This window comes from Falco peregrinus, chromosome 3 (genome assembly GCF_023634155.1).
Source record: "Falco peregrinus isolate bFalPer1 chromosome 3, bFalPer1.pri, whole genome shotgun sequence".
NCBI classification, from domain to species: Eukaryota; Metazoa; Chordata; class Aves; order Falconiformes; family Falconidae; genus Falco; species Falco peregrinus.
Window position 1 is genome coordinate 1,897,978 of NC_073723.1, and position 21,420 is coordinate 1,919,397.

Genomic DNA, 21,420 nt, shown 5'->3' on the forward strand with positions numbered 1-21,420 from the left:
TGCAAAGTTACAAATTTATTTGTTTCGAAATAAATACAAATACTTCATTAAGAAACTTTTCTTGATAGACTTTACACAATAGCTTTATTCTTTCTGGAAATTGTCTGTTCTTCCCACAAGCTGTTATGGATATTCTACACAAGAGCTGAAGTTAGTCAATATAAAGTAACCTAAATGGTGTTCTTCTGAACAAGCAATCCCAAAGTATTAACATTTGCTATTTTAACTGCTCAGCATTTGAGTTTTCTTGTTTGTGTGAGGGCTGCAATGCAGCAGGTACATACTGGAGCTCAGAAAATCCTGTCCCACTACCTACAAACATCTAACTGTGAAAATCTGACTGGCAGAAAGGTATCAAGCCACTAGCATCAAAGAAAGTAGCCCAAGGTATCAGGAGCCTACATAAAGATGCAGAACCAGCAGATTGTTACATTTATGCAGTCATTAAACACTGTATTTCACAGATACAGTGTTGCTGCTCCACTATTGTGGAATACACTTATCAGCACCAGTGAGATCTCATCAGAGTTTCAAATCTAGCAATTAGTGGCAGTTGAATGTACAGTATCTAATTACATGCCATCCCACAGTTATTCATCTCTCCTGACAAAGAACAGCTGGATCTGGCTTTGCTTACAGAATTCCAAATTTATCACAATTGTGCTGGACACAAAAACTTGAGGTGCAAAGAGAAGAAGCTGTCTGAAGGGAAAAATCAAGCTGTTTCTGCTTTGCTGGCATGTACGGCTACCCTGCTTGTTACAACTACACCAACTTCTGCAGTATGGTAAACCCTCTGGCCCAAGATACCCAGCAAGAAATGCTACCTCGCTTATTAAATTTAAATCCTGTCCTCATTAGGGTAAGTGGGTTTTAGGGTTGGGGGGGGGGGGGGGGGGAGGAAAGGAAGTCAGCAACTAAATCTCAAAAAAGTGAAATAGAAAAAAGCTTAAAGATTTAGTTCGTCTCAAAGTCACATTAAAATCGCCTATTTTAGTAGTATATTACTGTACATAGGAAAACAGGCTTGAATACTAAAGAATTAGAAGTCCTATAAATGCACAATACATTAACTTCTCTATCATTTGAAGTCAAGCTATATACAATGAATTCAACTCCAGCTTCAACATGAGGCCATAACACATTTGTTTCCTTTTTTAAAAGCCATCCATAATAGTGATTTATTTTCTCCCCCTCTTTGAAACTCATCTCAAATTGTGTCAGTTTACTTCAAGAGAGTAAGAGATAAAGGGGCACATAACAGCTTTGATTTTAAAGGAGGATATTAAGCAAGTCTGGTTTGACTCTGAAGTGTTTACAACCACATGAGCTTTTGGCAAGTATCCTTTAGAATTTGGCATCCATTGAAGGAGGGCACAATAGCAGCAACTGTCTGAGTTACAAGAATAACGATAGAGCAAATGAGATGCTTTTCTTTGGTCCCTGTCAGACCCTGGTGAACAGAGTTCATCCTACAGAATAGCTTGAGATTAATACCAGTTATGTTTTTGTGATACACAGGGGGCATTCCATTACTTTTTCACACTGTGACCAGTTTTAAACCTCCCACAGCCACCTAACAGGACACTTCCATGGACTTGGGGCTTGATTGTTCAGTGTTGCTTGCCGAGTTCGGCGTCAGCTCGATGCGTGTGTCTGTGTGGGAGCGGTTCCTGGCACCATCCCCGGTGTGAGACCGGCTCCTCGTGCCTTCCCCAGTGTGAGACCGGCTCCTCGTGCCTTCCCCAGTGTGAGACCGGCTCCTTTGTCCTTCCAAAGAGGTTACGCTGGAGCCAGAAGCAGTGCGGGACCTCATCAGCCTGGTCATGCTAGCAGAGGGGACTGGAAGAAGTGGCTTTCATTAATGACTTGCTTCATGGTCTTGGAAGGAAGCCCTTGCCTTCCTCTCCAGCCTTAACCACCCTTGGAGAAGCCTTCAAGGTGGAATATATACTTTTCATGGTATCTCCATGTGCAGAAGTACCACCACTGCTCCAGACATACAGTTAAGGAGCCCAAACTACTAAGGCAAAATTGGTGGCCAGGGCCGAGGGATTCAAGACAGAGCTTTATGGCACGTTGCTGTGGCTGCAACAACCCAGAGGAAAACTCAACACTCAGACCTCCTTCAGATGTTTCACCCTTGCTGGCAGCCCAGGCTAGCAATGCATCTACACAACAGCAGTTGTCAGAAGCACATACATGAGGAATAAACAGCTACAAATCAAAGTCTATGAACTAAAAAGGTTTTAAATGTGTGCAGTATATGACTCGTATCCTGGGATGCAACAAGGGGATACCATTATCAATATCGACCTTAAAAATATCAAGATCAAGTAAAGCAGGCATCTGTGCATGTAGGCTGCCTACAAAGCCCTCTACTATGTGATTTGAACAGAAACCCCTTTGCCCATACACCCCAGGTGTTTTATTTTCCCTTGCAAATGCATATACAACAGGGAAAGGATCACGTGACTGGGACCAGGGGATGCTCCGGGTGCTTAGACACCCAACAAACTTTGGTAGCAAGGTGAACGATTCCATAAACCCAATACTTACTGTATCCCATTCCCTGAACAAAGTATTTGAAAGCTTCTGCAAGCTTGGCAGGCTGCAAAAGAAAGAGTATTATTGTACGCAGGGCTCAGGAAGTTAATTACATGACACTATTATAGATGCCATGGATGCCCTATCTCAACAGGGGTATTTTAAATATTCTCTGGGTTCCACGGAATATCTGAAAATTTCATTTACATGAGAGAATTCCACCATTCTCCTCCCTAGTCTGCTCCCCTGCCCCGTTATTTTACCAAATGGACACAAGTGTTTGAGAATGAGATTTCCAGAGAAGCGACTACATGTGGTCTAAAGCCTGGCCCAAACTTTGCTTGCGCAGTTACTGAGGCAGGTGAGCCAAAGTAAAACAACTGGCCTTACAAAATACACGAGCAGTTCATACAGGGTCAGTAACTGAGCATTTCCCAGTCAGCAGAGGACAGATTCAGCTAGTCAGAGCTGCGTTATGTTTAGAGGGTGGAAATGCCTAGCAGGAATACGCAAGCGTAACTGCCTGTGACTGACATCCTTGCAATGAGACACTCCCTGCCGCTGACGCAGGGGCCAAATAACCCTCACAACCCCAATTACTGGGCATGCCAGTATCGCCTGTATTTTTTTTGAATAATTCTATCAGAATCAGTGCAAAGAATGGACTCTGTATAACAGAAGCAATGCACACATAGACCTGTGTGGCTGTAAAAAAAGCCTTTTCACCCCTCCCACTGTTGGAGCACACGCTGCCTGTACAGGGACTCCTCAGCTGAAGGTAATAACAAATTCAGCTTCTTCCTTCAGTTTTCAAACACCACATTCCGTTGCTTAGAAATCCATTTAGATGTTAGGTCACATTCTGAAGCCGATTTACAGGTCAGCTCTTTTAGCGAAGCAACACTACAGCATAGGTAAATTTTAACTTTCCCAGCCCGGTTTTATTAGCAGCCATGGAATTTATGCTTAAATATATTTCAGAAATTCCAGTTCATTCTCAGTGGAGTCGAGTCAGTGTATGCAAGAACATAGCACTGTTATTTCCTGCCTCCCACTTTCCTGATCTATACTATAAATAGCCCAATTAAGAATATGTTTTTAAAACACTAGTGCCTCAAGCCTTTATCCATGTTAGCTTAGTAGATAGGCATAAAATAATACCTCCGCATTCCTACCTCAGACCTTTACTTGGTTAAGACTTAATTAGTGGAAATAATATCCCCTCCCAACCTTAATTTTGCGCTTCATTGCTCTTTAAAGAAAAAAGAAAGCTCAGATGACCGACTGACATCATTACTCATGAAATCATAACCATCCTTTTGGCTGACATTTGGGAACAGCAAGTACCCTACAGAAAAACACCCATTTGTTGCAGTCTGACACGCGGCAGAACAGGATTAGGAGAGTTTCCGTCAGCCAGATCCTACCTGGGAAACTTGAGGAAGCCCACCACAGTCAGCCATCTGAAACGGGGATGAGAACAGCCTGTTAGCATAATGCCAGAGGAACTAATTTATGCTCAGGACATATTATAATGACCTTTTTAGCCATCTGGCAGAAAAACATTTCTTTTGTTGCGCGACTAGCATACCGTGTAGATGAATGCATCAAAGCAAGCAGTCCAATGTTTATAAAAGATATGACTGCACCCCAGAAAACCCCAAAGTGTCTTGACCCTCAGGCAAAGCATCGTTTGGAACTACAAATGAATGTTTTTTGCTAGGCTGTGATTACCGTTTCTTAGAAACTAGCCTATTAGTCCCGGTTACACGTTTGACTCTGAATTACAATAACGTGACTTTGTATTGACCTGAGTAACAAACAGGGGAGAGAGAACAAACACCTAAACCTCAGAGGTGAGAGGGAAAAATGGTTTGCTGAGATTGCGGATGGCAAGCATCAGCCTGACTTGCCAAGGGAAGCAGGGAAAGCCAAATTAGAAAAGCTATCTTGAGTGCATGCAGTATTTTTGGAGCACTTCATTTTTCCTGCCACTCCACCCCTCAAAGTCAACCCAACAAAAACAGTCCTGTTCCAAGGCACACCACAAGCAGAAAACAGTGGAGCTGTAAATTACAGGAAACCCCAAATCCTATCTAGGATTACTTAGCAGCAAAACAGGCCTGCGGCAGGATTACCCCTGGACTGAGCAAAGGCCGGCCACCAACACAGGATCAAAGATAGTGTTCAGATTTTTTTTTCTTAGGGTGGGTCCGCCATGTCCACGTGGTGGTTTAGCAGTGTAACTAACTCCTCAATGTTAGGAGGAAAAAGCATTTAAAAATAAGAAAATCATTGTTTATTATAATTTTTACAGGCCAGTTCAATAACGAAAGATGCAGTCAAGGATCCCAGCAGGATTATGACCAAACTGGTTTCACTACTTGTATGCTGTTGCATTCATTCCACCTCACCAGCAACGAGCTGAAGACTGCACCCATACTCTCGATGCCATGTATCAGCCAAAACCTTTGCATGTCATTTTGTTGTTTGGAAGTGCATTTTATCAACTTTTTGGAAAAACAGAACAAGTAATTTCCAATCATAAGATGTCCTGGACTGTGCCCTGACAAAAGGCAAGATGACACAGCTGTGGCTGATAGCAGCAGTGTCAGGTGGACAGACGGCTGAGGGACAGGCAAGCACAGGACCAGAATGAGTTGGTTTGCAATTCCACTCTGCTGATGGCTTTTTGTAAACCTTTCAAAATACCTCGAAATCAATTTTGCCAGCTCCAGTCAAATTCATTATGGGTATGTGAAATACTGAGCATTTCAGGTCTCACCCCCAGTGTTTTAAAATGGAGGAGCTGAGAAATTCCCTGTTGTTACCTTGACAAGAAGCCCCCAGGCTCATTTATCCCACTAAAATACTCTCACCCTGAAGGAACTGCCTTTCCACATCAGAACCGCATTCTCACTGTGTTATCTGTACTGCAGCACATTGCTCTGCTTTTTCAGTTAAGCCAGCTGATTTTAAATGAGTGCAGTGTTTATTTTAAAAGAACAGCTTTTGTTCTTACCTTCAGAAGTGTGGTCCTTGTCGGGTCCAGCTTTGAATTGCATTCAACCTGTATTAAAGAACAGCAGTGTAAAGCATTATACATAACTAATATGAATTGCTGGATGAGAACAGATTAAATACCTTGTTTTCTCACTTAAAACAGACTAAATCGAGTATTGTGGGCTTTTGTATAAAGATTCTATGTATAAGTATATACATCCTTAAACCCGAGTAGGTCAGTTCACATTTCTGACTGTATTCTTTCCCATGTAAACACCAACCCATTAGCTGGGAATTAAAGAGATTTTTTAAATCTGTTTCTGGGCCTCCAGTGGCAACAAGTGTTGTTTATCTTGTGATTTGGGGTCATCTGGTAGCATCCCAAGTGGTGAGCAGCCATATGGCCACAGGCCAGTAGACTGGGCATGCCCATTGAGGCACAACATTTGAAGTCATCCAGTCATCTGGGGAGAGTTATAATGGTCAAAAAGAAGCTCTTCGCTTCCACAGTGACCCAGGGCACAGCTCCAACACCAGAGAACAAGTTAAAATACCAGCAGCAGATTCCTCTCTAAAGGAAAGTATTTGTGGTTCACTGGAACTGCTGTGGCGATTGTTCCTAATGCAGCAGCTATTAAATAATGGTGATCAGACAGAGGGGACAAGCAGTGAGGAATTAATGGCAGCTCTCCCGCGGTCTGAAAGAGGAGAGCCAGCTGGGCTGAATCGATAGCCAGCGAGGTTGCTGCGCGGGCGTGAGCTCTGCCGGCCTCACACAGCTTCTTGGCTCGCCTGCCCCTCTGCACGGCAGCAACGCGCCTCGAGATACACACCACCGCATCCACCGCCGGTGAGCTGTCACCAACCACCAAGAGGACAGGGCATCTGCAAGGAAGGACACAGAAGCAGTCGTATTATCTCTCTGACCTGGCCTGGACTTGCCCTAACCTGCATTTTGTGTCACTGGAAGAATGAGACAGTTACGTGTGTGAAATTGGTTGTGTTTGTACTCCTGGCACCTTAAATACACATCAAACCCAGTGTATTAGCTGCAGATCTACTGACATGCTCTGATAGCTTGCCCGAGAACCTGTCCTTTTCCCCACCAGCCCATCAGCCCTTCCTAGTGCTCTTATTCCTTGTTTTATAAGAAATTGAATGTGGGTATCAGCATCAAAGTCTCATCCCCTCCCCCTCCCAGGCTTCTGAGCTCCGACTTTGACTTGTCCATCCAATTTCAACCAGACTGGCAGAGGAGCAGATTCCCCAAGTCCCCTGTGTGCAAGCACCAGCAGATCAGCAGAGAAAGACTTGACAAGTGTTACACTGCACAAGTTGCAGCCTAAGTAAAAAGCTATTAGCAGGAGATCTGGCACATGGCCATTCTCACACTTGCTCCATCTCCCTGAACGTTTTTTGTTTGGTTGGGTTTAATAGTTTTGGGTTGAGATTTTTTGGTTGCATAGGCACAGCTCAAGTGTATCCAGAGCTGTAGTATCCGTTAACTACAAAGTATTTCTGGATGAAGGTAAGTACATCTACTTTTCACATACTTACTCTGTAAGCCCAAGACTACAGATACACAGTGACAGGAACTACTTAAACTTTCCCCTTCAGCTGATATGATTGTGAAATCTGAAGAGGGGAAGTCTTCCTAATGGTGGCCCCTGACTTGCAGTAACCTCTTATCTCCTACAAGAAGTTACGAGATCCTTTTCTAGCACGTAAGCACATTCAGCAGCAGCTCTGCCATGCATACTCAATGCGCCTACCGATCACACCTCTTAGCTCACATCGTGTACAGGTGAACTGGTAGGAAATAAGATACTTACTGAAGGGTGACAACATTTATTCCAGGAACAGGGCGCTCAATTTCTAGGTCTCGCCGACTAAACAAAACCAAAAAAAAAATAAAATGTAGAGGATAAGGCTCTTGATACACTGAAATTTTACAGATACTTCCACATCCTTCTAGTCTCTAGACAGCATTTCACATATGTTAATCTGATACATCTCCACAACTGAGGAAGAACTGCTCTTAGCCTGAAGTATCAATGCCTTAGTTCAGTCCCACTGTACCATCTTTCTCCCCACAAATGCACAAAGTCCTTCTCCCATAAGCAAACCACCTGAGATCCCTACACGCATAGTCAAGGAGAACTTTATATTGGGGGGGAACGCAAAGAATTCCGCCACACAAGTAACGCCATCTCTAAGAGCTTGACAGTCTCTTAAAACAGTTTCCAGTTAGAAATCAGGTAAATGTATTTACCTGTTGTAAGAGTTGACAAAGAGATGAAGGTTGGTTTGATTCATATCATTAATAATATGCTGACGATAAGTATGGATCAGGTCATGGTTGCTGTGAATCTCTTCCTACAGTGGAGACAGAATCATTCAGAATAGGGGCTATTTCTGAAAGGATCTGAAGACATGACACAGCAGTTGTCTATCAGACTCGTATCTACACAACAGGAGTGCACCTTTAAGGAAGGGACAACTTCTAGCACCCAGTGGCATCACCCAGGATCAATGTTAGCCTCTGACTGCAGTACCATGTTTTTCACTTTAAAACTTCAGTATGTTGTAATGACAGGATCTTACAATTGCAAAGGACGTCGTTGTGGTGCTGATGGTTACAGTCATGCAAGTGTGAGGTTTTAAAAACAAAAAAAAGGCTCAGGGTAAGAAGCTCAATAAATGTTTCCAGGCTAAAGCAAATGTTGAAAGCTTACAAACACATGTGATGTGGAGCTCAGTTTCACAATGGTAAATAACTAAGCTTCAAGGACTTCAATCACTAACATTTTCAAAGTTTGGTTCTAAACTCTTTATAGACTAGTTCCTTGTTCCGCTAGAATGAAGTTTTCCATTACTTTGCTGTACTTGAAACTGTTAATAAATGCAGCCTCAGAAAACAGTATAGCGCTTTCTATTAAAGTAGGCTTGCGCTGAAGAGCACCATTAGTACTAAAAACCAGCTTTCTCAGTTACAAGTATATTATGGTATTAAAAAACCAAATATGTATCTGTGGGGTAATTCTGCTCAGAACAGGGGCACCTATGATGCTTATACTCATGTTTCGGTGTTGGCTGTTCGAACAGGGAGCTGCCCCTACTGGAGCTGTCATGACCGAGATGCACTTGAGTTGCCAGGACACAGCAAGCCCCATGGCAGCGTACCACCTCCAAAATACCAGGCACACAAGCGTGAATCCTATCTCAGTTTAACTTTATACTTTACTGTTTAGGTGAAGGCTTCCCCCTCTCCCCAGCCCCAGGAGGTAAGTACAGATGACTGAACACATCAGACTAATCTCTTCAACATACCTACCTTTCCAAAAAGATGTGAAATGACCATGTCTGGTAAAGCATTTGTCCAACCTGAAATCTGAACAGCAAGATTATTTAAGTAGCTGGTATTAAAACAACCCCTGAACAATTGAAACCTTTCAATTACCCATAAGTGGACCCATGGATGTTTCTCTGCTGTCCTCATATGCACAGTATCCTGGATTGATTGTTTTTTTCCCCTCAGCCCAACTGAAACACTATTAGGTGCTGGTTTTGTTTAAGTCATTCTCACAAGATGTCTTTATTAATGCAGTTATATAGGGAACACACTACCAGTGGCACAGGTATATTACGGAATCACTCCCTGCAAGAACACCAAGCAACCCAGCCAGACTGGTGTTATCTAACCTCACTGCTCAACTTGCTCCCTAACAACCCACACTGACAATATGCTGGAGCTGGTACCTAAAGCTCACGTCCCAGGGTATGTGCACTTGTTTTGGATGGACAGAAGGATACAGGGCACCTGCTGTACTCTCAAGGTCAGCAATACTTGACAGGTGGAAGACAGAGGCACAGATATGGAAGAATTTAATTACAGTGAGACACTGGGTGAGATAATCAAAATGGGTCAGCTGGTACATCTCAATGTAGAGTAGTTACTAAATATACTTCCATATCAAACTTAGCAAAATAAACTGCTATGCAAAATTTTTTTAAAAAAATAAGCCTTAAAAAAATGTTACATCCCACCTTAGAAAGTTTCTCTTAGTATTACAAGGTTATCATTACATTTAGTATCACCCTAGACACTCACAATAGGTTTGACTATGTGGGTAGTTAAAAGATGACATGCTAATTTTGTACTCAGTGTTTACCATTCACTTAAACATGGCCCTGAATGATACAAAGTGCCTTTCATCAGTTTAGTCTGAAAAGTATCTTAACAGGTTAAATCTGAGTGACATGTAATGTAACATTTACACTTATTTATATATACTATATATATATATAATATATATTCCAGGAAGATTTTTGAGACCAGTTCTCAGTGCCTGTTTTCCCACACTGCAATCTTTCTTCTAACTACAGAAAAATACGGCTAACAGAAACTTCTTTATATGTGAACATTCTCACTTAAAAATCTGGTTGTAGGGACAATCTGTCCACAGTCACCACAGCTAATGCCCTTTTCTGAGTCTTGTTGGCATCGAAGACTCAGATGATTGAAACCTGGAAAGTGTTGCTCTGAACATTTTTCTGTGCTTTTGTTCACCTTTTGGACTGTGCTGGTAAACAAAGCCATGGTCAAGAAAGAACTGAATGTTAAACTACGCCTGAAGTTTACTTGAAAGGGAGTTGTTTCCAATGCTACTCTGCACCCAGGTTAAACTAGGTTTTCCTCAGCCTTTACTAGCTCTTAAGAACTGCCAGTATCCAGTAGCTCCATTATACCACGGGTATCTGTTTCCTCAAAGTACTTATTTTTATCACCAGCCCTGCAGGAGGTGTGTTTGCAAATGGAAGAATAAACCCCATAGGAATCAGCCTGGGATATTTTGTGTCTGCAGCCATGCCTGACACACGAGCTTGCCCAGCTTCTCATGCTTGACAGGCTCGCAGTGTGATTTATTCTTTTAACTTAAAAATGTTTACCTTAGTTGCTGCCCAGTCCATCCAACCTTCAGCACAAGGGTTTACATTAATGAGAACTAATCCCTCCACCATCTCCGCATGGTTTAACTGCAAAAGAGAAGATTTAAGATTCATCACATTTCCTTTGCAACTTGACAGTCAGCTGAAAAATTAAGTTAGCAAATTATCTCCTGGGGAGGAAGGTGGTAGGTCTAGTTTTATCTTGCACAAAACAAGTATATGTATGGGAAAAAAAATTTCATTGAAGCAATTCAACTGAGCAGCTGGAGAACATTACGATTTAACTTTTTCTCCACCCTCAGTTTAAATAGAGAACTCCCATTAAAAAAACCTTCTGCAAATTAACTGGGTAGAGCCCAGGCCTTAAAATGGAAAATCTAGGTCTCCTGGATTAGCTATCCCGCAGATTGTGGTATTTCACTTAGAAGCCTAACTGCTTACTTAAATGGGCACGGCAGCACAGGAAATTTCTGTGCATGCTACGGGGCAGACAAGACATCAGGGAAATCAGGTTCACTGCTTTAGGGAAGCTCCACAAAACTTACAGCGAATCTGGTTAAGATGTAGGCACCGGCTCCAGTTCCCATTCCTATAACGGTCTTCAGCCTGCGCAGCAACAGAACGGAAGAGGTGAGTGGGTAAGAGCACTGCCAATAACCAAACCCACATCAGCAGCCTTCCCCTTTCACATGCCAGTGCGTATCTGCAGAAGGGTGGGTTGCAGCTTGGGCAAGCCCTGGGCCCTCAGCAATGTCACTGGCCCCAGTAAAGGAGCCTGATGCAGCAGCTGGTTTGGTTTTGGCAGACTGGCAGGACAGTGGTCCTCATGCATTGCAGGGCAGCGGCAACTCTCACTTCTCTTTAAATAAATATACTGAGCAACCACAGCATTGTTCTGATCCTGGAAGGAAATGGTTAGCCTCTGCCAGAAAAACTTCAAAGATACAGTCCTGAAATCTGAAGGCTAAATACAAAGCTCCCCCCTTCCCCAGGCTCCCCCTGCCCTCCCCAGTACAGCTATCCAACTGGGATGCTGATTTCTCTCTGACAGGGGGCTGGCAGGGAAACATCTCATGGTATCCAGCCACTGGGGCGATTAAGTTTAAACTTCATAACCAAACAGGGCAGAGACAAAACAAATATTTGCATTAACTGAAACTGGTTTTAAAGCATCGCCTTCAAGGTCTTAGAAAATACATGGAAGGGAAGACTAGATAAAACCACTCAGAAAAACAGGTTATACAATGCTTTTGGGAAAATACCTGAGGATCATTTTCATTCTCATTAGCAATATTCAAACAAGGCTTTGTAAGCACACAACAATTTGATTTTCAAGGAGACAACATGATCCTAGCACTTTTTTGAGTGCAAGAGCAGAACTGGCAACCCTGTGCCTCACATTAGGCACTTCAGAAAACACATCTCTCCAGAAGTTAGTGGGGTTAAACTGATCCAAGGTACTGTAACTGCTGGTTAGAACAACTAAACAATGTCTAAACTGGGGTGCTGGTCTGAGATTAAAAGCCCCACCAGCAGTTTAGCCTGTCTGTTCTCCAAGGCTGCCTAACCCTGAACACCAGGTTCTCTCTGCTTGGTCTGAAACCCCCTGGGAGGTGCCTGCCTGTGCTTTCCATGGTGTACCGGGAGCACCACCCTGCAGGGAAGGTACATCTCCTGCTAAAGCTAAGCTTTAAGGGAGGACACACAAGCTCGTGGCAGGTAGACAGAGGAACACTGCCACAAGGTCCTTTGACACTGGCAAACTGGCATCCGCGCTCTGTAGTAGAGGCGGCTCTGGAGGAGGTTGGAGTGACCCCCTAAGACACTCAAGCCACAGGAGTGGAACAGTAAGCCTCTTCATGCGGGATCATGGGGGGGGTTCTGCCAACCCCACAGGAAAACGTGGGTTGTTACAGTGGGAAGGACAGATTGTCTGTGCCCTGCCCCTGTAAGGGCAACACCGAAAACACTGGAGGAAGCCCCTAAATTAGGCACGTGGGATTTCACTCGAAGTTGCTTCCTGTTTAAAAATAAACAGACATTTCAAAAGAAGCCAAAAAATAAGCTCTTTCAGAAACAAAGGCAAAAGCAATCCATCTCCAACTGAGGAACCAAAGGACCACCGCAACTGTAATTCTACTAAGCAAAATGCCAGATAGCCAGGCTGAAGCTTCAGGGGCAGCAAGATTACCTGCTCTGCCCTGCTGTTTCGGTGTGCCACGCATAGAGAAGAATCAGGAAAATAAGTAAATAATTTTGCACTCACCCAAACTGCTTCAGGATTCCAGGAAGCATTTCGGCCAGCTGATCCATGGAGGGGTACACGTACCTACAAAAAATATGAGGTCGTGGAGTTATTACAGCACTTCCAGTAGAGTAGGCTGTGATAGTTCAGAGACACAACAGTCACTGTAGATTTAATACCAAATGTGCTCATTATGAGATCACTGACAGTATGGCCTGGGGTTAAATCAGGAGCAAGCACAAGTTGTTTAGCAGAAATATGAACATAATCTATATGGCACTTTATGCGAGTTACAGGATGGTAGATGTTTGGTCCAGCTGAGAGCTAAACAGACCGTAATGAATCTCTTCGAAGAAAAGTTAGCACTTAATCTATGAACAACTTTGAACTTGAGGGTTGAGTTTCCAACCACATTTGTACTTCTGGTCCACCACAAAAAAGTCTCCCTGTGTTGCAGAATCACAGACTACAGCAATGAGATTCAGATCTCTAGCAAATAATTTGCATGTATGTTTTCAGGTACACACACTTGACAAAGGATAAATGAAGATAGCTTTCTATTAATATTGATGGAGAAAATGAAGGCATAGGAAGAGCTATGAAGCTGCTGAGGAAGTCCAATAAAAGCAGCTGTCAGTTAATGCTCCTGGTCATCAGCAGAGCAGAAATAAAATTCTGAGCAAAATCTCAGCTAAGCAGTGCATGGAAAAAATTCCATCTGAAGTAGTTTGAGAACGTCTGCCTAGGATGTATCCAAATCTTTGTTTCCAGTCAGGATTACACCTAATGATTCTCTAGTTTACTCTCCAAAATAAAAACGCCCGAAACAGTGCAAAATTCCTTTATTTTCTTCGATTTTCTCATTGGGAGACTAAACCTTGTCATGACAAAGGCTAGCGTCGCCTCAAGAGCTGTGACTTGACTTGAGCATGCTGGTCTCCCAGCTGGATGGCTGGGAGAGGTAACACAGCTTCTTGTACTGTCATTGCAACGTTGTTAAGCAGCAGCCTTTACTAGAGATATCATGATGATCCCTACGCAGCTGACAACTCCCCAGTGTTAAGGCTTGTTCAGGACATGAGGGTTAAGACACTTAAAGGCTCGTGATTCCAACAAATACGAAGTGGGATGACTGAAATAGCTTTGTAGGCTGCTCTGGTAGACGACCGGGCCATTGCGGTTAACACTAGCTGAGAACCTGGCCCATTGTGACCTCCTCAGCATCAGACCAGCTTAAAAATTAAGAAGGGAAAAAGACTGGCTCATGCAATAAGGGTACATATAAGCTCCTTAGTACTTAGTTCTTAAAGAACAACTATTCCTTGCCTTGTATCCTCCCCTGGGCATGTTGCCTGCTCCCTTCCTCAACCAAGATGATTCCTACCAAGGGACATCTTAAGGCACACCTCTCTCATTTGACCTAAATGGGACAGGCATTTTGGCAAAGACAGTGCTCATGGTACACAAGGTTTCCAAGAGTTACAGCATCCTACATGACATGCAGTCAATAGTACACAGCTACCTGTGACATTCTGTGAGGGTACATCACTACTGTCCAGCTTGGATCTTCCAGGTAGGTTATCAAGTCTATTTATCAACATCTACCATGCTGCCATGCCATAAAATTCCATGGATTTAGGAAAGGCATTAGCCACTATATAATGGCCATCTTGTTTACAGTAATGATTCAATTTTGTATTTGTATTCAGGATGTCATTACGAAACAAGGTTAACTCAATATTTAAATTGATAGATGTAGACAGCTGTCAAGGAACCGCTTTACAAGTTATCAAGTTATCTGAGATAAAACACAAAATTACAGCCCCAAAGTCTACTGCAAACTGGCACGACGCAACAGAGCTCCCAGAGCTCTAGTACCTTAAATACCGTATCAGGATTTCGGTTCAAAAGCCAACTACTGTGTTTGCTGCAAGGGCTTTTTATGTAAAGTGCAGAACAAGATTCTCTTTCCGGAAAGAGGATAGCTTTGAAAGCGAGGGCCATTTCCCTGACAACTCACCCGGCCTGGAAAGATGGTGCTCCATCCTGCTGACCAGGTGCATCCACATGGCAAACTGCAAAGTGCTGGGTGATTTCCTGCATATCCTCAAAGTTGAAGAGAGGATTGAAGCAAGTTTTATCTTGAGAAGGAAAAGAAAATACAGAACAATTGTGCAGAGGGGAAATACTAAGTTGCAGCTGCAATAAAATCATTCAACCTGTCCTGCAGGTTAATGAAAATTCAGTTCAGTCAGGCGAGCTACATTAGAGCCTGGGAAAAGTGGTAGTCCTTTTGTTTCTAGGGAGGAAAGACCAGCCAAGCCCTGCTACAAAGCAACCTGTGCCAACTTGCTTTTACACCTTGAAGCAGCACCCCTCAACAGCTCCTTCCTCATGGCCAGCTAAGGTTCACCCATGGTAATCTGGTACCTGCCAGAATTTTTTGCTTGGAACACTAAAATCTCAAAGAATTATTCTTTATGCAAAGTGAAAATACTAACAAAATGCAGTCAAAGAGTACTCATCCCAGGTTTTAGCTTAGATTAAATCATCCATTTACTTGTCCAGTCATTTTTCTTTGGATTGTGTCAAAACAGATGGAGGAAAGAAGTATCCAAGGCTGAGATCGTGACTTGTGCTGTTGCCCAAATATTACAAGATAAACATTACATGATTGGCTGCTGCAGGCAGCTCAAGACAAAAGTGTCCTTCTGGGATACTCACTGCTGTAAGCTCCCAACTTTGAGGTAACTTGATTTCTAAGCATTATTTTTGTGGCAAGAGGGTTAGCGTATTTTCCTCCTGCAGTGCAAAGCATGAATTCTGTAGCACCATCTCTGAGATGCCTAGAAAACAGTTCAGTATTCCCTGTGTGTTTCTAAATGTCCTCACACTTCAACATACCAGCAAAATCATTTCAGTATACAAAATATTTTTAGCTAAAACCAGCTTTAGGAGAACATGCAAGTTTGGGAGCAGGTTCCTCCCCTTTCGAAGGGAGAGAAAGTTTATTCACCATAAAGATAGACTTTGTAACTCTAAAAAGAGGAGTCTTATTCAAAGATGGGATCCAGATGAAGCTCTGCCCCGATCCACTGAAAATCCAAAATGAAGTAATGCAGTTTCACAAAAAACAGGCAATAAAACAGAATTGTTTTCTTTTGAGTAATATTGACCACCCTGCAATAGCCAGACTTTAAGGATCTGCAGGTGTTTTTAAATGTAAATATTGATAACTGATTGAGAAACAGTAAATTATGTTAAGCAAAGAGTACTGATGAAAGAACAAATCAGCACAGATCTGCGTATTAGGTCATTATATTCTTGGGTATGACAGATAAGATAAAAAGGCACTTAAAGTTCTTAACACTGGCTAAGGACACAATGCCAGCACTCACTTCATCATCCTGATTCGACATGTAATTCTTATAAACCCATGGCAGCATAAGACTGGTTATCAGACAAGAACCCAAGACAAAGCACCAGCTATGTTGTTCTCAGTCCTGCTGGCAAGATACCCTCAGCCCTCCCGCAGATGTTTTTACAGCATTTAGACGCAGCCACTATGAGCTACCAGGGATCTTCTGCTGAAGTGAAATATTGCGAGTAATAACTTTGCAAGGATAACAAAAATCTGAGCGTTAAACTTGCTATAAGAAAGGAATTAGGTACCATCTAACAGGTTGCAATCCACGTCACAAGCAAGAACCTGGAAAAGGTTTCCTAACCATCAGCGCCTCCACACCTTTGGTTACAGCAGTAGTGTTAAGGAAACAGGCTATTAAATCAATCTACTCACGATTCAGCCCAATATCATGGTAGGTGAGGATAGCTGGCCGGTTCCCCCTGGGAGTCCCACACATGGTGACATGGACCGAGCCATGCACAGTCTCCACATCTTGCTCCTGGCAAAGAACAGGAGGAATCTGTTAGGGGCTTGTCCAAGCGCTCCACCAGAACCCCTGCCACAGCAGACCGAGCACGAGTCCTGCCCCATGCCAGGGTCAGCCCCCAGCCCATGCTCTCCCACCCCGTGGCCCACCATGGTGAGGGCTCTCCGCTAACGGCTCACACCCAGCTGCCACCTACCCCAGCCCACAGCCAACTACAGAAGCACTTAAGCTGCCAGCTCTAACCAGGTGCTGAGGGAATAGTTGAATAGTTTTTAACCTCATTAAAAGGCAGCAGAAGAATAAAATAATAATAAAAAAAGCAAGCAGTGCAACGGTACCTAAAATTAACAAGTTAACAACTATGACTGCAGACGTGCAGTTGCCAAGATAAAATGCTTCTGTTTTCTAGGAAAAGGACTTTAATTCAGCATGTAACTACCATTCCACAAAGAAAGTGGTATTAAGTAGCCTATAATCACCACAGAGACCTATCGCATGTGGAGCCCTGTGATTATAGTAGCCTTCCCCAATAAAAGTGACAGCCACATGTGTTAGCTGTTACGTATAGACCTGAGCATAAACCCAGCTGCCTGAAGTTTGCTATAAGCACCATAACCACACCACTGTTGTGATTATCAGAGAAACAATGCTATTATTTAATGTAACAGGAGTTTATGCCATTTCATGATCTTCAAGCTAAGGACACCTTTATTATCAAATCCAAGGCTCCTGAGGACCATCTTTTATTTACTGGATAGCTACGTATGTTAGACAACTTGGGTCGTACTAACATCCACAACGTATGGAGCAGGGTTTTTTTGTTTCTTTTGCACTTGAACTTCAGATAGGTGCTTTAAAAAAAGCTAACACGTAAAAGGGAATCGCAAAACAACAGTTATTTATGACACTTATTTACAGTACTGTTACATTCACGTAAGAGTCAAGGCAGTATATATTAGCAGCCGGTCTTAGCATTTTACCAGAATACTTTATTTACTGTACAGGACACAGGTATATCCACGTCATTCAGCACCACCTACTGTTTGCTGCTGCTGGCTTGACTTGCTCTGTGCAGTAATACCCAGAGGCGAAGTCCAAGTGAAATTCAAATCATTCAAAATTATGATGTAGATATCAGAGGCATTCAGCCTCTGCTAAAACCTTTACAGAGCAAAACCGAGCTAGTAATTTGATCGGAATCTCAGATCCTTGATTTAGTACATGGAATATAACATGCATTTTGTCAAAAATAAGGATGCTAGGCAACACCATTCCACATTTCACCTATTTTCCTTGCTATTACACATTTGTATCAGTTTTAAGTTACAATTACAGCAACGATTTAAGATTCACGCACCCCACCGTGTACAGTGGGAGAGCTGAGCACTGCTGCTACCTGAACTATACTTTGCTGAAACACTAATTTTCCGCTTTTGTGTCTCCGTGGGGATTTATTAGTCTGCATACTCACTGCATTATTTAGCAGGTAAACTGTATCTTCCATATCCAGCACCATCTTTAGGCAGAACAGGGTGATAAATCCAGCAAGCAAGGCAGAGGACAGTAGCTGGTTTCTGCTTTGCCCAAACAGGCAACCGGGTTATATAGAGAAGCTGCCGCCCTGCGTGGGCTTATGCCTCCCATAACGCCCAGCTAGAAAAAACCGCCACAGACTAGTTCATGAGGATGTCATTCTTAAATAGGATTTGCCTCAGGTTTGACCAGAAGTTACTTACTTGACAGAGCTCAGACATCAAAGATGAACTAAGCCTCTGCCACACAATGTACAAAGTGCCGAATTTCAGACCTGGGAATTAGTACAGTCTTTCCTGTTGCTGCTACCATCAGCTCTAGATAGGTTTAGCTTCATTTCAGGTTTTGTGATCTCAAATGGTAGAATACCTCAAACTTCTTCTAAAGTAAGTTAGATGCAAGTTCTTTCCTAAAAGTGAGGATTAAAGTTTCCAGTAGGGACAAAAGATGTTGAAATATTAGTGTAGAGTCAGAATGACTCTGCCGAACATCCAAACTGGTGACTTTAAGTGTATGAAATCTAGTATTTTCCAAGTTAGATAAACAACATTTAATCTAACGTATTCCTACATCAGTCATACTAATGTCACTAAGTTTCAGTTTTGGCAGGAAAATTTAGATATATCCATTATACAATACTACAGAAGAGATCTGCAATAGATACCAATTAATAATAACAGAAATTAATTTTCCACATTCCTCTGTATTTAGATAACTTTCAATACAAAGCATAAAACCCAATAGTTTGGCAACCTTTAACACCAGTAATGACAGTGAGCAATATTGTGTAGCACATCTCCTGCTGAGTGTGGAATATAGAGATTATTTCCTCCTCGGTTAAAGGCCAATAGGCATTTTGTATGATCAGATTTCTATTGCTAGATCCTTCCAGTAACAGCACTGAAAGCCTGGAGTGTGTTTCCTTAGGAGGGACCGCCTTTCAAGATTTGGGCTCTTCCTCCTTTATGCATGAAAGAAAAAAATAAAAATCTGTTCATGGTAGGTAAAGCCAGACCCTTGAACCTGCACATCCCACTGACCTCCACAGCTAATTCTTGTGGAACTAGAAATCTGAGTCTAGTTCAAACTCAGTGTCAACTAAAAATAGCTCAGAGACAACAGGCAACCATACTCCTAATTACTGGCATAAATCACTATCAGTTTAACAGTTGGCTTAATTCCTCATTATTTTCACAGTAAGATTCCCCTAATTCAAGAGGGTTATGCCATTTCCCATTACTGTGAATTCTTAATGGCAAATAGCCAAAAGGTTCTCTAAAAAACAATCAATTCAAAGCAGTTTCCTCAGTGACATCAAACAAACAACTTCACATCCCTATTGATCCTATTAAAGATCAAGAGATTTGTCTACGTGATGTAGGGATGGATGTTTTCAAAACGCAGAGCACTGAAAACAGATGGCAGCACATCCCAATCAACATCAACATTATAGTAAGAGGCTCTTCACCAACTGATTTGTATTAAAACACTATCTTGGAAAAAAAAAAAATCCGAGGTACGCTAATCCGATAGAAGGATAAAGACAAACACACCATCTGTTCACATCTCTCACTTTGACAGAGGTGCAGCTTTATAGTGCCCTAAAAAAAGCACACAAAACCACTTTTGATACGTGCAATTTAAGAGGGGCTATCTTAGTTTGAAGGAGCTGATCTGTTCCAAACTAGATTTTATTTTTGGGTCAAGTGACATTTTTTTGACATTTTGTCATGAAGTTGGAAGGGGGAGCTAATCTCTAAGTTGGTAACAGAAGTATTCCTTCCCCTCTCTACCCTGCCTAAGGAAGGCATGGATTGAGGAACGTGTTTATGAACAGGTTGTTTTCTAAAGTATGCGATTTTAACCAAAACGCTTTAGATTTCTAAAAAGGAAAACCATACACACACTGCACTTCTTGCTAAAACTACTGTATTTTACATTTTAAGTAAAACACTGCATTCCATCAAGATTAAAGCTTTTAAATATGCTTAATCCTCAATTACCATCTCATGCATTTGTTTTAATGTATAGTATTATGCCTGTTAGATACACCTCCCTTTTCTTGCCTCAGAACTGAGGGAAATGCTTCAGAACTTTTAAAGAGGATTTAAATGGCTTTTGAGTTGTTAGGATGCAGTATATTTTAAGTTCATATTACTTAAGAAGTTTAGTATATGCAGGTACTAGTATATTATTTTTCACTTTTTTTTTCAGTATCTTGAAGATCAAAAATATTTGAGCTTTTTATGTGGTATTGCAATGCTAGATTTCAAATCCTTTTGCCCTGAAGTTATTTAACATTTTCCCCCTAGCTTTTTCTACTTCAAAATATCGTTTCAATTCATCTTGTGCCTCTTTAAAACCCCAATGCCCACCTCTCCAGGTATTCTCTTTTTGTTTGTTCATTTAGATTTCTATTTTAAACTAGCAATATTAAGAAAACAGTTCCCCAGTTGAGGCTGTGAGTTGGGTACATTAATGTGTGATGACTTTAGATGCAAATGTGACTCTGCTAAGGTGAAAGCCAGTAACAAAAATTTTGGTGCCGGAAGTGAAGCAGATTATTGCTGTAATTCTTCCCAGGGATTCTTCCTAGTCCAATTAGCACTGGGTCGCACTGCTCTGCAAAAGCACAAAACCACAACCACCCCCCAACCTTCTCCTTCAGGGACTCAAAAGGCTGAGGAAATGTGCATAACATGCTGCGATGCCCCAGGCTGCACCCACCGACAGCAATGGGACACCCACCCTGTGGCACCATGAGGACCAGCTGACTTGCCTCCCCTGGCAAGGTGGCTCCTTCCCTCCTCCCTTCACAGGCAGGAGACAAACCCATCTCTGCCACCTACAGCTGCCACACAGCTCAGAAAGTTTTGCGTAGTTAATGAGAGAGCAGCTCCCGATGGACCGCTCTCTTCCGGAACACAAAGCAAAGAGAATACATGCAGCGATGAGGAGCCAGCTCTCCATCGGCTCCACTACCACCAGCCCAGAGAACAGGCAAATACAAATGGGAAATACAACTAAAACACACTTGGCTGACAGAGCAGCGCAAGGCATGCTGCCCTGCACCAGTTTACCATTAATCATGCTCAAACAGGTTTGGTCAGGAACATTCCCCTTCTTGGGAGGCAAGGGACCTCCATTTAAATTCTCAGGTGGGTCCCACAGACAGACACAGTGCTGCCTGAAGGCAGCTCAGAGCTGTGCATTCTTCCATTCCTTGTCTTGGCCATTCCCTGGTAACTT

The 21,420-nt window shown here is 42.5% G+C and overlaps 1 protein-coding gene across 3 annotated transcripts in view; it reads right to left on the reverse strand.

Moving 5' to 3' along the window:
* NDRG1 (N-myc downstream regulated 1) overlaps window positions 1-21,420 on the reverse strand; it is a 74,459-nt gene continuing 53,039 nt past the window's right edge. For 2 of the 3 annotated variants that reach the window (XM_055799153.1, XM_055799154.1), the window contains exons 4-16: window positions 16,545-16,650; window positions 14,766-14,886; window positions 12,767-12,829; window positions 11,046-11,106; window positions 10,501-10,587; window positions 8,885-8,941; window positions 7,823-7,926; window positions 7,383-7,439; window positions 6,384-6,435; window positions 5,570-5,617; window positions 3,975-4,010; window positions 2,560-2,611; window positions 1-1,842 (exon numbers count right to left, since the gene is read on the reverse strand). In XM_055799153.1, coding sequence (XP_055655128.1) covers window positions 1,577-1,842; window positions 2,560-2,611; window positions 3,975-4,010; window positions 5,570-5,617; window positions 6,384-6,435; window positions 7,383-7,439; window positions 7,823-7,926; window positions 8,885-8,941; window positions 10,501-10,587; window positions 11,046-11,106; window positions 12,767-12,829; window positions 14,766-14,886; window positions 16,545-16,650 — 1,110 coding nt within the window. In that variant the 3' untranslated portion in view covers window positions 1-1,576. Of the gene's footprint in view, window positions 1,843-2,559; window positions 2,612-3,974; window positions 4,011-5,569; window positions 5,618-6,383; window positions 6,436-7,382; window positions 7,440-7,822; window positions 7,927-8,884; window positions 8,942-10,500; window positions 10,588-11,045; window positions 11,107-12,766; window positions 12,830-14,765; window positions 14,887-16,544; window positions 16,651-18,109; window positions 18,262-21,420 lie in introns of those variants that run through there. The other variant, XM_027786481.2, reaches the window with a different exon arrangement.